Source organism: Pinus tabuliformis, chromosome 5_1, assembly GCF_031772625.1.
Source record: "Pinus tabuliformis cultivar Carrire ecotype Pingquan chromosome 5_1, CPIR1, whole genome shotgun sequence".
NCBI lineage: Eukaryota > Viridiplantae > Streptophyta > Pinopsida > Pinales > Pinaceae > Pinus > Pinus tabuliformis.
In genome coordinates this window covers 340,753,607-340,768,972 of record NC_142305.1, presented here as the reverse complement: position 1 = coordinate 340,768,972, position 15,366 = coordinate 340,753,607, and the positions used below count along the sequence as shown (strand labels likewise).

The 15,366-nt window shown below is 37.1% G+C and overlaps 1 protein-coding gene across 1 annotated transcript; it reads left to right on the top strand.

Annotated features, from left to right (window-relative positions):
• Window positions 1-1,953: 1,953 nt before the first annotated feature.
• LOC149164838 (expansin-A8-like) lies at window positions 1,954-11,754 on the top strand. Its single transcript, XM_089431003.1, has 3 exons — window positions 1,954-2,175; window positions 10,583-10,901; window positions 11,032-11,754. The coding sequence occupies exons 1-3, from the start codon at window positions 2,046-2,048 to the stop codon at window positions 11,333-11,335; spliced, it is 753 nt and encodes a 250-aa protein (XP_089287129.1). The 5' UTR covers window positions 1,954-2,045; the 3' UTR covers window positions 11,336-11,754.
• Window positions 11,755-15,366: the final 3,612 nt, after the last annotated feature.

Below are 15,366 nucleotides of genomic sequence, written 5' to 3'. Positions count from 1 at the left end.
ATTTGTTTATGAATTTTAAGAATCAGGAATCAACTGTTTTTTTTAAGATCAATAGGAAATTAAACACTTCAATCGCAGAAGTGTAATATTCGTTTATGAATTTTAAGATTTAGAAATCAACTAGTTCTTTTTGAAGATCAATATGAAAAGGCATACCTTTCTCGGAGGCCCTCAAAGTCGCCGCATTCAACTCACTTATCTACGTCTCGCCCTTATCACCTACCCCACCTTCTCATGTGTAAACACCACGCTTTACTTTTAAACAGGGTTCAGTCTTCGAAAGAAAAAAATAGAAATAAAAAAAAATAATCTTTGTACCTACTTACTAATAACGTTTATATAAAATTTATAAAAAGAATTCCTATAATCAAGCGAACAGTGAGCAAATTTGAAGGGCAGGTCTTAATTTCATTTAGAAGGGCACATATTCAGGTCGCACTTCTATAATGAAAAGCATAAAAAAAAAGAGCAATTCAATTGACAACAGTATATTATTTTCAAATTTCTTTTTATTTCTTTATAGGAGAATGGTGGAACAACAACCCCATGGATGTTGTGTATAAGGCAGGTATGATATGAGCCGCAACTAATATATCGGATGCATTTACCATTAATGGATAAACACGATACCTATATTCCTGCTCCAGTTCAGATAAGGATTAATTTTGTAGGAAATTTATTGCATAAATGAAAAAATTCAGTAAAATTCTAAACAAGTTTAGGATTCAACAAAAGAGTGTATAAAGGTGTATATGTTTTTGGTATCTCTTTTTTTAACATGAAAACATACCAGGAATTGGGAATCTGCAAACAAATCAAATCCAGTATGTTAGGAAGCATGTTGAATGCGCTCCTCTCAAAGCATAAATCGTGCTTAAACCTTGCTTGACATGCGTTTGCTGAATGATGAATCTATGCTCATCTCCAGCTTAAATTGTCGTTAAACCTTGCTTTGGGCAACCTTCAGGCACAACCCAATGAAATTACATACCTAATACATGGCCCATATTGACATCTAGTCGCTCTCAATTGAAACTACCAAATGTAATGGTATCAAAGGGTAATTGTGACATAATAATTAATAAGAACTTCCATCATATGCACAATTAGAAAAAACAACTCAAAAAGACACTGTTGTTTTTTAAATGGGAGCAACTCAGAAACTGCCAAATGTAATGGTATCAAAAGGTAATTGTGACATAATAATTAATAAGAACTTACATCATATGCACAATTAGAAAAAACAACTCAAAAGGAAACTGTTGTTTTTGAAATGGGAGTTTCTGAAATGGGATTTAAGTTTTAACATGAAAAGAAATTTACAAATTCAACATTCCTAAAATTCTAATTTCAGAAACAATGAAATTTAAAAAAAAAAGTTGACAATTTGACAGCACTTCTTAAAAAATTTTGAGATATTATTCCAATTTTTTTTTTAAATGACAAAAATCAATTTTTAAATTTTTTTTGACTGGTAAAATTTTCTCCCTACTTCTCTGACGTGCCAGAGACCCTTTGAAGGGCTATGATGTGTTCAATTTTGATCCCTGCAAGCGAATATACGAAGAAGTAAATTCAACCACATGGGCTTCGTTATCAATGTAATCAGTCGCGAAAGTATACAAATATGACCTTAATGCTTGCCCTCCCGCCTTTACAAGAGTGTCTGTCATAATATGTTCAAAACCTTGAAAATAAGAAGCGGCTCCTCCATCACCGCAAAATTCACCCGATTCCAGGATCCCATGCGCGGGTGGCCCCATCGCGGGAAATGAACGCGGCCACCGTTTCTTTGAAGTGCTGTGCATGTGTGGCCAACTACTCTAAAAGTAAACAATGTAAGTTGGGGTAGGCGCCGCCCTTCGCGGAAGAAAAATTCGATAGCTTATCCACCTCCCTATTCTATATATGGAGACATCTCAGAGTCCACCAATCAAATATCGATTCAGATATCAGTTCTGATTTCTATTGGAATTGATTCCAACGGTAGATATTGATTAAGGGGAGGTCTACTTATCCTTAGCGACCATTTATTTCATCGTGAAATGGCGCCTGTAAAACTAACCACAATTTTCGGTTTGTTGTGGATAGCTGGTACAACTTATGCACTAGATTATGGCTGGCAATCCGCACATGCTACGTTTTACGGTGGCAGCGATGCGTCCGGCACAATGGGTAAGTTCACAGTTCGACAAAATTCCAGTTTTATGGATGTTTGGCTGGGCATAGATATAAGCTTAAAAATAAGGAGTAGTCTATGGAGGCAGTAGAATGGCCCCTTTTCCGGCACCGGCCGGAAAATCATCTGGCTCCGGCAGCCGGAAATCTCTCCCTCTTCCGCCACCATCTCTCAGCCAGTTCTCCGCCACCCTCCAGGTCCGAACTGACATTCCCTAACATTCCTGACCGATCGCCTGACATCCCTGACCGATCGGGGAGTAATTCCTGCAGAAGGTAATGAGCTGGAATTCATGCGCGAAGTAATTCCCTCCATTCGAATTCAACACCCGCGCCCATTCAAGCGCTCTGGTTTTGTGGTTTCGCTGTGCTCCCCTACCCTTACTCTGGTTTCGCTCTGGTTTTTGTGGTTTCGCTGTGCTCTGATCCTCTGCGAACTCCTTCGGGAAGCTCTGCATGATCCCCTGAGGTGGAGTTATGATGCCCTCGGCAGGTATGACGTTAACCTGCAATTGTGCTTTCTATTCTTAAGTGCCTTTTTTGAAGACCAGATCATCTGGATCAATCAAGCAATTGGGCTGTATAGGCGAAGGGCTAGTTGCAAGAAAGAATGTGCAAGATGAGCGTAGCTACGACCCATTTGAGGTGGGGAAAATTTACATCAACCTTTTAGCGGATCGTTGCTTGATCGAACCCACATTGAGAGACGTGGATGGGTCCGTGGTGTATTTCAGGGTGCACGACGTCCTGCGTGATTTGGCAATACAAATCGCTGAGCGGGAAGAAAACTTCTACTGCCGGGCAGGTAAGGGTTTGGCAGCCTTAACTGAAGATGAATGTTCAGGGCGCTCTCACGTGTTTTTAGACTACAACAAATTGACATTGCTTCCGGAGTCGTTGCGAGCTCCCGAAATGTCCTCGTTAACCTTGGCTGGAAATGCAAATCTCAGAGAAATTCCAAGAAAATTGATTAGGAGTATGGTCTCCCTTAAGATTTTGAATTTGAATGGGACGTCCGTCCGGTCATTGCCGGAGAGTGTGGGGTGTTTGAAACAGTTGGTATACCTCGCGTTGGTAGGGGTTCCGATTGCTAGGCTGCCTGCATCACTTACAGATCTTGTAAGCCTGGAAGTCCTCCTACTTAGTGGGTCTAAAATCACAGAATTGCCGTCGGACATTCACAGGCTAAGATCCCTAAGGGTTTTAGGGCTTGAGCGTTGTGAAGATTTACAATCTCTGCCTTGGAGTATGTCTCTGCTTACTTCTTTGCAATACTTAATAATGGATGGTTGCAGTCGGGTGTGGACAAAACGCGGCCAGAGAAGTCGTCCTCAAACGGTGGCTTCTATCGATGATTTGCGCACTCTGACACAACTGAAGAAGTTATGTCTGGATAACAATGGAGAATTCATAAGCGAGGGAACAATGGGGAGTATGGATAAAATAGAGACGCTCAAATTGAGATTCACAGGGATCGCAAATTTACCAAATGACTTATTCAGTGTGTCGAAGATGAGAAGGCTTTTGCTAAAATGTCCGTGTGTGGTTAAAATGGAGAGTAGGTTTTATAAATTTCAGAATTTAAGCTCACTTAAATTGGAGGGATGTAATAAGTTGGAAGAACTTCCAGATTTACATAACCTTCCGAATTTAAAAAAATTAGAAATCATAAACTGTTTTAAATTGAAAAAAATTCCGGAAAAGTTTGGTAAAAAAGGATCATTTCCTTTATTGGAAAGATTTTCAATAGTTTTACTTAAAAAATTTAGAAGAATTACCAGTGATAGAAGAAGGTGCAATGCCTTCCCTTCAAATATTCACTGTGATGTTATGTGAAGCATTGAGGAGGTTGCCAGAAAGTTATTTGAATATCAGAAAACTTCAAAAAATAAGACTATGGGGTTGTTCAATGGTGATAGAAAATTTAAAGAAAATGAGAAAATAAAATAAAACAATAGTAGTAACAAAGTCTACAACAGATGTAATAAGCATCTTAGAAAAATGGAGCCGAGCAGAAAATCTAAGGGAACATTATTTTTATGGTGAGTTTTGGTGCAATGAGTTTTCTCTATTCTTACAAGAGATTGGGGAGAGGACTGGCTACATGTGCACTGGAACTTTAGGATTATGTAATTTTTATATGGAGTCACTTTAGACTTCCAAATTTCTGTAATATATATGTATTATCATTTACCTTATTTCCATATTTCTTCTTAAAGTGTGTTAGATGTGTTTATGTAATTTTTATATGGAGTCATTTTAGACTTCCAAATTTCTATAATATATGTATTATCATGTACCTTACTTCCATATTTCTTCTTAAAGTGTGTTATCTGTGTTTAAAATAATGCTACTAAGTTGTTGAAAATATCTTATTTTAAACTCCAAAGTAGTAGTTGGTAATGAGTACATTAGTATTAATCAATAACTTTACAATAATCTGAATTTTACTTAAATAACATTGAAAATTTAAAATATTTGTTTTTATTTAAAAATGAAAAATATAATTTTATTTTTAGTAAATAATTTAAAAACATAAATATTATTTTAATATTAATATTTTTCATTAAATAACATACACATGCAAACACTTCAATAAACTATTTCACATAACTAATTAAAAATAAATAAATTAAATTCATTTAATAAAAAAATACATTCCTTACCTCTCACAATTATTATACATGCCCAAACACTTTAATAAACTATTTCACATAGCTAATTAAAAACATATAAATTAAATTCATTTATAAAGAGAGTTACCTCTCACAATTATTAAACCTTATTCAACTAGGAATACTCTCCCATATTTATAATGTATGTTCCATCAACTTAAATGCAATTCATTCAAAATGAAATTTCATTTGATAAGATAAAATTTTACAAAAAAATATTTATGTTATGAGAAATATTGTAGTATTTAGAAAATAATAATAATAATATAAAGTTGATTCAATTAAATGAATAATGAGAATAAAAAGTAATAGGGGAGGCCAGAGAAATAGTGACAAAATTCGTTTGGGGATTAGGGAGGACTACAAACATTTAAGTCGAAACTCTTGCATTATGGTAGGGTCTCAAGATAACATTGTCCTATGGGATTCGACAACTTGCTATCTTTGGGGATTCACAAGCAACAATTCAACAAATTTGTTATTCAAAGAACCCATCGGGGGAAGACCGACTTCCTCTAGATGATAGAATTAGAATGCAATTAAATAAATTTGAGACAACCAATTTATTCGATGTCAAAAGAGGAAACAACAAAATCGCTGATGATCAAGCCAATATAGGAGCAACCTTGGAGGAGGGACCCTCTCCCTTGATGAAGGTATCACCCATACATGTCATGTCCCATGAATCCAAAAATTAATTGGATGAGATAATGACAAGCTCAGAACCTTATGGAACTAATACAATAATTAAATTCTAAGCTTATGATAAGACAACCACGATGTGTGTCGTGCAAGCTCCAGCGTTAGGATGAAGCATCCAAATGGTTAGGTAGCATGTCAAATTTCATCTGGGAGGATAGGTGGGAATCAAGCTTGGTTCACATTAAATTACTTACAACTGAATTGATCGCCAACGTCATTACCACTCCAATTCTCTCTGGTACAAATGAACTTGGAAGCAGGGCAAAGGATTTGTTGTAGGGATTTGTTGGTTGTTTGATGCAGTTGTTGATCAAAGACATTAAATTTGAAGAGATGGTGTTAGGAGACCAAGGAGCCAAGAAGGCATGGTATTTAAGAGGTATACCCCTTGCCTCTTATGCATTGTTTCTAGTTAAATTCTCAGTGTTCGTAAAACGACCACTCCAACCGTTGAGAGAAGTGGAAATAATGGCAAGGGATTTTTGTTTAGTTCATTGGAGGCAATCATGAATTTAATTTCGAAGCTCACAGAACAAGTTACCTTGGAATCCCATTCACATTTTGCTTTAATAACCCACCAATTAGAGGAGCTGCAGAGGGAAATGGAATGCCTCCTAGTTATGGTGACCACGCTCATGAGGAAGATGGACATGTTAAAAGTCAAGGTGGAAAGTATTGAGGTCAAAGTTGAGTTGGCAGTTGTCAGAGTTTTAAAGGAAGTCTACGACTTGTGTGACCGCCCGCTAAGAACTAATGAAGTGTACAAGGACAATGGACGCTAGGATTAGCGAATAGAAGACCCTGTTGCTCAGGAGAACAAAGAAGATGAGGTTGAACTCGTCGCAGATGAAGGCATGGACAAGGAAGTTAGAGACTAGACAAATTAATCTTGATGAATGTTATGTATTATCATGTACCTTACTTTCATATTTCTTCTTAAAGTGTGTTATCTGTGTTTAAAATAATGCTACTAAATTTCAAGTTGTTCAACATATCTTATTTTACAATCCAAAGTAGTAGTTGGTAATTGAGTACATTAGTATTAATCAATAACTTTACAATACTCTAAATTTTACTTCAATAAAAACAAATATTTTATTGATTAAATTTAGAGTATTGATTAACTTGTTCTGTGAGCTTCGAAATTAAATTCATGATTTCCTCCAATGAACTAAACAAAAATCCCTTGCCATTATTTCCACTTCTCTCAACGGTTGGAGTGGTCGTTTTATGAACACTGAGAATTTAACTGGAAAAAATGCATAAGAAGCAAGGGGTATACCTCTTAAATACCATGCCTTCTTGGCTCCTTGGTCTCCTAACACCATCTCTTCAAATTTAATGTCTTTGATCAACAACTGCATCAAACAACCAACAAATCCCTACAACAAATCCTTTGCCCTACTTCCAAGTTCATTTGTACCAGAGAGAATTGGAGTGGTAATGACGTTGGCGATCAATTCAATTGTAAGTAATTTAATGTGAACCAAGCTTGATTCCCACCTATCCTCCCACATGAAATTTGACATGCTACCTAACCATTTGGATGCTTCATCCTAACGCTGGAGCTTGCACGACACACATCGTGGTTGTCTTATCATAAGCTTAGAATTTAATTATTGTATTAGTTCCATAAGGTTCTGAGCTTGTCGTTTTCTCATCCAATTAATTTTTGGATTCATGGGACATGACATGTATGGGTGATACCTTCATCAAGGGAGAGGGTCCCCTCCTCCAAGGTTGCTCCTATATTGGCTTGATCATCAGCGATTTTGTTGTTTCCTCTTTTGACATCGAATAAATTGGTTGTCTCAAATTTATTTAATTGCATTCTAATTCTATCATCTAGAGGGAGTCGGTCTTCCCCTGATGGGTTCTTTGAATAACAAATTTGTTGAATTGTTACTTGTGAATCCCCAAAGATAGCAAGTTGTCGAATCCCATAGGACAATGTTATCTTGAGACCCTACCATAATGCAAGAGTTTCGACTTAATTGTTTGTAGTCCTCCCTAATCCCCAAACGAATTTTGTCACTATTTCTCTGGCCTCCCCTATTACTTTTTATTCTCATTATTCATTTAATTGAATCAACTTTATATTATTATTATTATTTTCTAAATACTACAATATTTCTCATAACATAAATATTTTTTTTGTGAAATTTTATCTTATCAAATGAAATTTCATTTTGAATGAATTGCATTTAAGTTGATGGAACATACATTATAAATATGGGAGAGTATTCCTAGCTGAAAAATGTTTAATAATTGTGAGAGGTAACTCTCTTTATAAATGAATTTAATTTATATGTTTTTAATTAGCTATGTGAAATAGTTTATTAAAGTGTTTGCATGTGTATAATAATTGTGAGAGGTAAGGAATGTAATTTTTTATTAAATGAATTTAATTTATTTATTTTTAATTAGTAATGTGAAATAGTTTCTTGAAGTGTTTGCATGTGTATGTTATTTAATGAAAAATATTAATATTAAAATAATATCTATGTTTTTAAATTATTTACTAAAAATAAAATTATATTTAACATTTTTAAATAAAAACAAATATTTTAAATTTTCAATGTTATTTAAGTAAAATTCAGATTATTGTAAAGTTATTGATTAATACTAATGTACTCATTACCAACTACTACTTTGGAGTTTAAAATAAGATATGTTCAACAACTTAGTAGCATTATTTTAAACACAGATAACACACTTTAAGAAGAAATATGGAAGGTACATGATAATACATATATTATAGAAATTTGGAAGTCTAAAATGACTCCATATAAAAATTACATAAACACATCTAACACACTTGAAGAAGAAATATGGAAATAAGGTAAATGATAATACATATATATTACAGAAATTTGGAAGTCTAAAGTGACTCCATATAAAAATTACATAATCCTAAAGTTCCAGTGCACATGAAGCCAGTCCTCTCCCCAATCTCTTGTAAGAATAGAGAAAACTCATTGCACCAAAACTCACCATAAAAATAATGTTCCCTTAGATTTTCTGCTCGACTCCATTTTTCTAAAATGCTTATTACATCTGTTGTAGACTTTGTTACTACTATTGTTTTATTTTCTTTTCTCATTTCCTTTAAATTTTCTATCACCATTGAACAACCCCATAGTCTTATTTTTTGAAGTTTTCTGATATTCAAATAACTTCCTGGCAACCTCCTCAATGATTCACATAACATCACAGTGAATATTTGAAGGGAAGGCATTGCACCTTCTTCTATCACTGGTAATTCTTCTAAATTTTTTAGTAAAACTATTGAAAATCTTTCCAATAAAGGAAATGATCCTTTTTTACCGAACTTTTCCGGAATTGTTTTCAATTTAAAACAGTTTATGATTTCTGATTTTTTTAAATTCGGAAGGTTATGTAAATCTGGAAGTTCTTCCAACTTATTACATCCCTCCAATTTAAGTGAGCTTCAATTCTGAAATTTATAAAACCTACTCTCCATTTTAACCACACACGAACATTTTAGCAAAAGACTTCTCATCTTCGACACACTGAATAAGTCATTTGGTAAATTTGCGATCCCTGTGAATCTCAATTTGAGCGTCTCTATTTTATCCATACTCCCCATTGTCCATTGTTATCCAGACATAACTTCTTCAGTTGTGTCAGAGTGCGCAAATCATCGATAGAAGCCACCGTTTGAGGACGACTTCTCTGGCCGCGTTTTGTCCACACCCGACTGCAACCATCCATTATTAAGTATTGCAAAGAAGTAAGCAGAGACATACTCCAAGGCAGAGATTGTAAATCTTCACAACCCTGAAGCCCTAAAACCCTTGGGGATCTTAGCCTGTGAATGTCCGACGGCAATTCTGTGATTTTAGACCCATTAAGTAGGAGGACTTCAAGGCTTACAAGATCTGTAAGTGATGCAGGCAGACTTGCAATCGGAACCCCTACCAACGCGAGGTATACCAACTGTTTCAAACACCCCACACTCTCCGGCAATGACCGGACGGACGTCCCATTCAAATTCAAAACCTTAAGGGAGACCATACTCCTAATCAATTTCCTTGGAATTTCTCTGAGATTTGCATTTCCAGCCAAGGTTAACGAGGACATTTCGGGAGCTCGCAACGACTCCGGAAGCAATGTCAATTTGTTGTAGTCTAAAAACACGTGAGAGCGCCCTGAACATTCATCTTCAGTTAAGGCTGCCAAACCCTTACCTGCCCGGCAGTAGAAGTTTTCTTCCCGCTCAGCGATTTGTATTGCCAAATCACGCAGGACGTCGTGCACCCTGAAATACACCACCGACCCACCCACGTCTCTCAATGTGGGAAAGGTTGATGTAAATTTTCCCCACCTCAAATGGGTCGTAGCTACGCTCATCTTGCACATTCTTTCTTGCAACTAGCCCTTGGCCTATACACAGCCCAATTGCTTGATTGATCCAGATGATCTGGTCTTCAAAAAAGGCACTTAAGAATAGAAAGCACAATTGCAGGTTAACGTCATACCTGCCGAGGGCATCATAACTCCACCTCAGGGGATCATGCAGAGCTTCCCGAAGGAGTTCGCAGAGGATCAGAGGACAACGAAACCACAAAAACCAGAGCGAAACGAGAGTAAGGGTAGGGGAGCACAGCGAAACCACAAAACCAGAGCGCTTGAATGGGCGCGCGCGGGTGTTGAATTCGAATGGAGGGAATGGGAATTACTTCGCGCATGAATTCCAGCTCATTACCTTCTGTAGTAATTACTCCCCGATCGGTCAGGGATGTCAGGCGATCGGTAAGGAATGTCAGGGAATGTCAGTTCGGACCGGGAGGGTGGCGGAGAACGGGCTGAGAGATGGTGGCGGAAGAGGGAGAGATTTCCGGCAGCCGGAGCCGGACGATTTTCCGGCCGGTGCCGGAAAAGGGGCCATTCTACTGCCTCCGTAGACTACTCCTAAAAATAATCGCTTTGCAGTTTCAGATTTAGATTCATAAATTTGATACCATATGTTAGCTAAGCAAATCGATGGTGAAATTAATTTACAGGCGGTGCGTGCGGATACGGTAATTTGTATAGCCAAGGATATGGAACGAACACTGTAGCTCTGAGCACGGCGCTTTTCAACAATGGAGCTACTTGCGGAGCCTGCTACCAAATGAAATGCAACCAGCAGTCCGACCCTCAGTGGTGTCTACCGGGCACTGTGATAGTTACTGCTACTAACCTCTGCCCCCCTAACTCTGCTCTTCCCAACGACAATGGAGGATGGTGCAATCCACCTCTCCAACACTTCGACATGGCTCAACCTGCTTTTCAACAGATTGCCATTTACAGAAGTGGCATTGTTCCAATCATTTTCAGAAGGTAATTAATTATTATTGTAATTAGCGTGCCAACGCTATTTTCCTCTTCTTCAATCCTGATAATTTTATTCGCAACTTGACTTCAATTGGGATGAAATTCTGAGCAGCAAGGTTAATATTTATGTGTGCAGAGTACCATGCATGAGGAAAGGAGGAGTTCGATTCACGATTAATGGACACTCCTACTTCAATTTGGTGCTCATTACCAACGTAGGAGGTGCAGGCGATGTGGAGGCGGTTTCCATCAAAGGTTCCAACACTGGTTGGCAAGCAATGTCCCGCAACTGGGGACAGAATTGGCAGAGCAACTCCTATTTGAATGGGCAGACTCTGTCCTTCCAGGTCAGCACCAGCGATGGGAGAACCATCACTTCCTATAACGTTGCTCCTGCAAATTGGCAATTCGGCCAGACATTTGAAGGACTGCAATTCTAACACATTCGCATCTGTACCAATTCTGTTTGTCCAAGAGTAACGCAGAAGAAACGAAGCCGAGGTGATGCGAGAATATCACCCGATTTCAAGTGGTTATTACTTCAAAAGTACATTAGGCAGTACTCCTAGTGTTGAACGAGGGAGACACAGATTGCCGCCCGCTTCTGATGGTTGCTGGTGTACAGAATTGATATATACTACGCGTATATTGTTGCGCTGACTTGGGACTTGGGACGCATAATTCTCCTAAATTGAGTAAATTAAATGGGAGATTGGATGGTTTCACTGCTATCGTTGACGGCAATGGCTGGAGATTTTCATGTCGTGCGTTGTCCACAAGCAATGCAGGTTAATTGAATTTGCTAGCCATCCTCTTTCGGGCAAATTAATTGAAGGAGTTTTACGTACTAATAGATATTGGGGACAATACAAGCATATGTTTGTGTGCATGTTTTTTAAGTTTATATGAAAATACGAGAATAATTTTAAGTTTAAATGAAAATATGACAGTAAAATGGTAAGTTAAGCTCCGAGAGACGTTCAAAGCCCTCTGCGCCCATCTCCACTTCCAGGGGTGCAATTGCTCTGTTTCTGTGAATGCCAATAAAATGACACCACAATTTTTTTTGGATGGCAGAAATATGTTGCTATTAAAAAAATTTCAAAAAATTAGAAAGGTGTAATGTTTAATAGTTTTTTAATAGCCAAAATAAATTAATCACTATCAAAAATTTCTATTGCATCTAAAATCATGAATTTTAACTACTACAATTTTAAATTTTCAAAAATTCCTACCAAATTTTATCACAATCTTACTAAAATTTCCATTAGTTTCTAAATTAATTTGTAAATTTGTAAACTACCCTGTAATGAAATACTTATTTTAACCCAGTACTCTTGCTTCGTCGTGCAGAGCTAGCTAGTGAATACGCGTTTGACTGATGGACTAGCCGATGTTACATTTATTTTGTCTGAAGACATGAGCTAAGCAACAGAGCAATATGGCAGACCGGTAGTGAATACGCGTTTGACTGATGGCGTGGTGGATATTACATTTATTTTGTCTAAGGCATTATTAACTAGCATTTGCACCTTATGTTGCAAAGGAAACGCCGTAAGGCATAGAGTGGTAAGGCATAGAGTGGGGAAGAATAGCGACATGTGAATGGGCATTGTTGAAAGCAAGGGTGGACGATAATGTGTATTCTGAAAATGGATATTTTGTTATGGTCAACCTAATGCATTGATTAATTAGATGACAACGAAAAAGTTTCGAGCCTAGGCTGAACCAACACAAATCTTTTCTACAAGACTGAAATTGCCTAAATGATTCCTCAATCAATGGAAATAACCGTTTCCATCCTCTGATACCTAAAATACATTGTAGGAGACCAATTTTTCAAGTAACTTAATATAACTAGCAATTGCCCCAAAAAGTGCAAAGAGAGGCCGATTACATACAAGTTTTTTTATGTATAAAGTGTTGAGAATGGAGGATCTCAGATTAGACTTTAGTTGGACTCCATTGGTTTGGGAGATGTATCATGTGTTACCATTTGTGCATATTATGGGCATAAAGTTTATTATGATGATGGAGATTATTTTCAACCAGTTGTGGGTTGGCAACAACTTTTGTGAATGCCTTGGGTAAGATTCCATCTTCTGGATAATGGAAATTCCAGTGTCCATTTAGTCTATACTAGAGTACAATGATTGTTGGCAAAGCTAAAGAAACTGTCATCAATATATAGAGCCAATGTAACTCGTAGTCATCAGTTTTTATCCACAGGGCTATGATTATAGGTACCAGCCATTTGAGCGGGCAGCCAGTGTATTTGCTAAATAGGGATCATGTTATCCTCGTGGAGTTATTGGTTGTCCTTAGAAAATATAAAGTAGGATTGAGCATCGACTATCTGGCTGGATGGAATTTTTGATAAGTGCTGGCCAATTTTATCTATTGTGTAATCATTTCCCTGATTTAAAGGCTGCTCTGAGTTACTAATAGAGACAGTTCTAAAAGATAAGGCTTCGAGAACCTTGCTGTAGTTGGTGGAGGCTTCGTACATTTTCTTCTGAAGCTTTGGCCTCAAACTCGAAAGCTACTTGTAAAGAATTCTCCAAAGCATTTATACTAAGCAGGTCCATTTTTCTTTGGATATTTTGGTTGAGAGTCCTCTAAGAAGTGAGTCGAGGAACTTCCAAGTTGATCACCATGGACTTGAAGCCATCAAAAATATTGTTTGATGCCTTTGACCACGTACTTGCCTTACGTGAATCCATTGCTTCATGATTTCCTCTGCTTTCCCCTTCAGGTATAACCTATCTTGCATTTCTTGCTTGAACCATATCAAAGTTTGTGTAGGAGGTGAATTTGAGTTGACTAAGTCTCGTACAAGAGCCCACCGCCATGTTAAGGGTTGGTCGCTCCATACTGACTTCTTTTAGCATCAACTTCTGTGCATCATTCAGTTATTAAATTTGAAAGAAGGCTTCTCGTACAAGAGCCCACCACCATGTTAAGGGTTGGTCGCTCCATACGGACTTCTATTAGCATCAACTTTTGTGCATCATCCAGTTGTTACATTTGAAAGAAGGTTTCTAGGCTTTGCAGTGAAGCATCCAACACTTATATTTTGGGATTGAAAGCTTGATATATAGTTCATATATCAGTGATGTTATTGTCCCATAATACCATAATACTGAAAGATTCATATCTGGTTGGAATTTCGATGATAGTGTTGGCCTCACATTCTGCTAGACTCCACATTTTCTGAAAGGCCGGGAACATATTTTTCATTTTAGATGCAATTGTTTGGTTGTCAAATATGTCTTATACATTATTTTTATTGGACTTCATGCCTGCAGAGATATTTACTCTTGGCTACTTCCCCAGCCATGATAGAGAAAAGGAGCCCAAACACTTGTGAGGCTTCTTCCTTTGCATAGGTGGTGTGTCAGAATGGGTGCTCTTTTTGGCAGACATTTGAGTAACGGTCTTCCGCCAATATAAGATTCCGGTATGCAAGTATAATTTCAACATAGAATTGCCTACATGAACTTAGCCCTGAACATTGCCAATATAAGATTCTGGTATGCAAGTATAATTTCAACATAGAATTGCCTACATGAACTTAGCCCTGAACATTGCCGGAGAATAGAGACTTCAAAGCTAGTCCTTCAAGCGCATGTAATATAGATTTATTTAGAAAAAGGATGCGTGAAGACAATTGTAATGTTGAAGACAGACTTTGATCACCGTATTGAGGAACTAACATTGTGCCCGAGCCCTACTGGCTTGAGAGTTTTGACAGGGTTTGTGTCCAACTAATATAGTCAATGAAGGTGAGTATTGAATAGGTTCTGATTGGACCACAAAACCATGACGAGTCTCAATGATTCCTCAGCAAGGCATCAACCAAAACAATGCAGGAATTACACAAGCCTTTCGGGATGCTCTCTAAAGAAACATGAAACTTCTCATTGTGTTTAGCAACGTTTCTATTGAAGGTCAAGTTGGCTCATGTAAAGCAAGGGAATTTTTGCATCTTCAACAACTTCACATTGTCAAAGACAGTCGTATTCTCTTGTCCAATGTAAGAAGAGAAAGAACACTTACAATGCAATATATTCATAAAAACATACTAAGAAATGATAGTTATCAAGATAGAATCTAAATTCAAATGTGGATACCATACAATACAGAAAACAATTGGCCCACAGAACTACAGTTCAGAAAATTCAGGAGTATACATATTATTAAAGCAAAAACATGAACTTCTTCAAATTTATTGAAAAAAAATAGGTATGTGGATAGTCCAGACTAATTTTATCAAAAATTTTAATGATTGGATAACATAAACCCCTACAAAAATGCTCAAAGGTTCGTTGAGCCTTCTGATGCAATCCCTTCAAGAAAATGTATTTCCTTATCATACACAATAAACTGTACGAAACCCAGCAAAAAGTAGCAGGTCTTCTCTAAAGAACATTAGATTTATTATTGAGATTATTACAAGTTTGATTTTTAA

What these genes read in the sequence shown, in the direction of transcription:
- LOC149164838 (XM_089431003.1), top strand. Translation starts at nt 2,046, where the DNA reads ATGGCGCCTGTAAAACTAACCACAATTTTCGGTTTGTTGTGGATAGCT. An exon ending in CGATGCGTCCGGCACAATGG is followed by an intron (nt 2,176 to 10,582) that starts GTAAGTTCACAG and finishes ATTAATTTACAG; the next exon opens with GCGGTGCGTGCGGATACGGT. An exon ending in GTTCCAATCATTTTCAGAAG is followed by an intron (nt 10,902 to 11,031) that starts GTAATTAATTAT and finishes TTATGTGTGCAG; the next exon opens with AGTACCATGCATGAGGAAAG.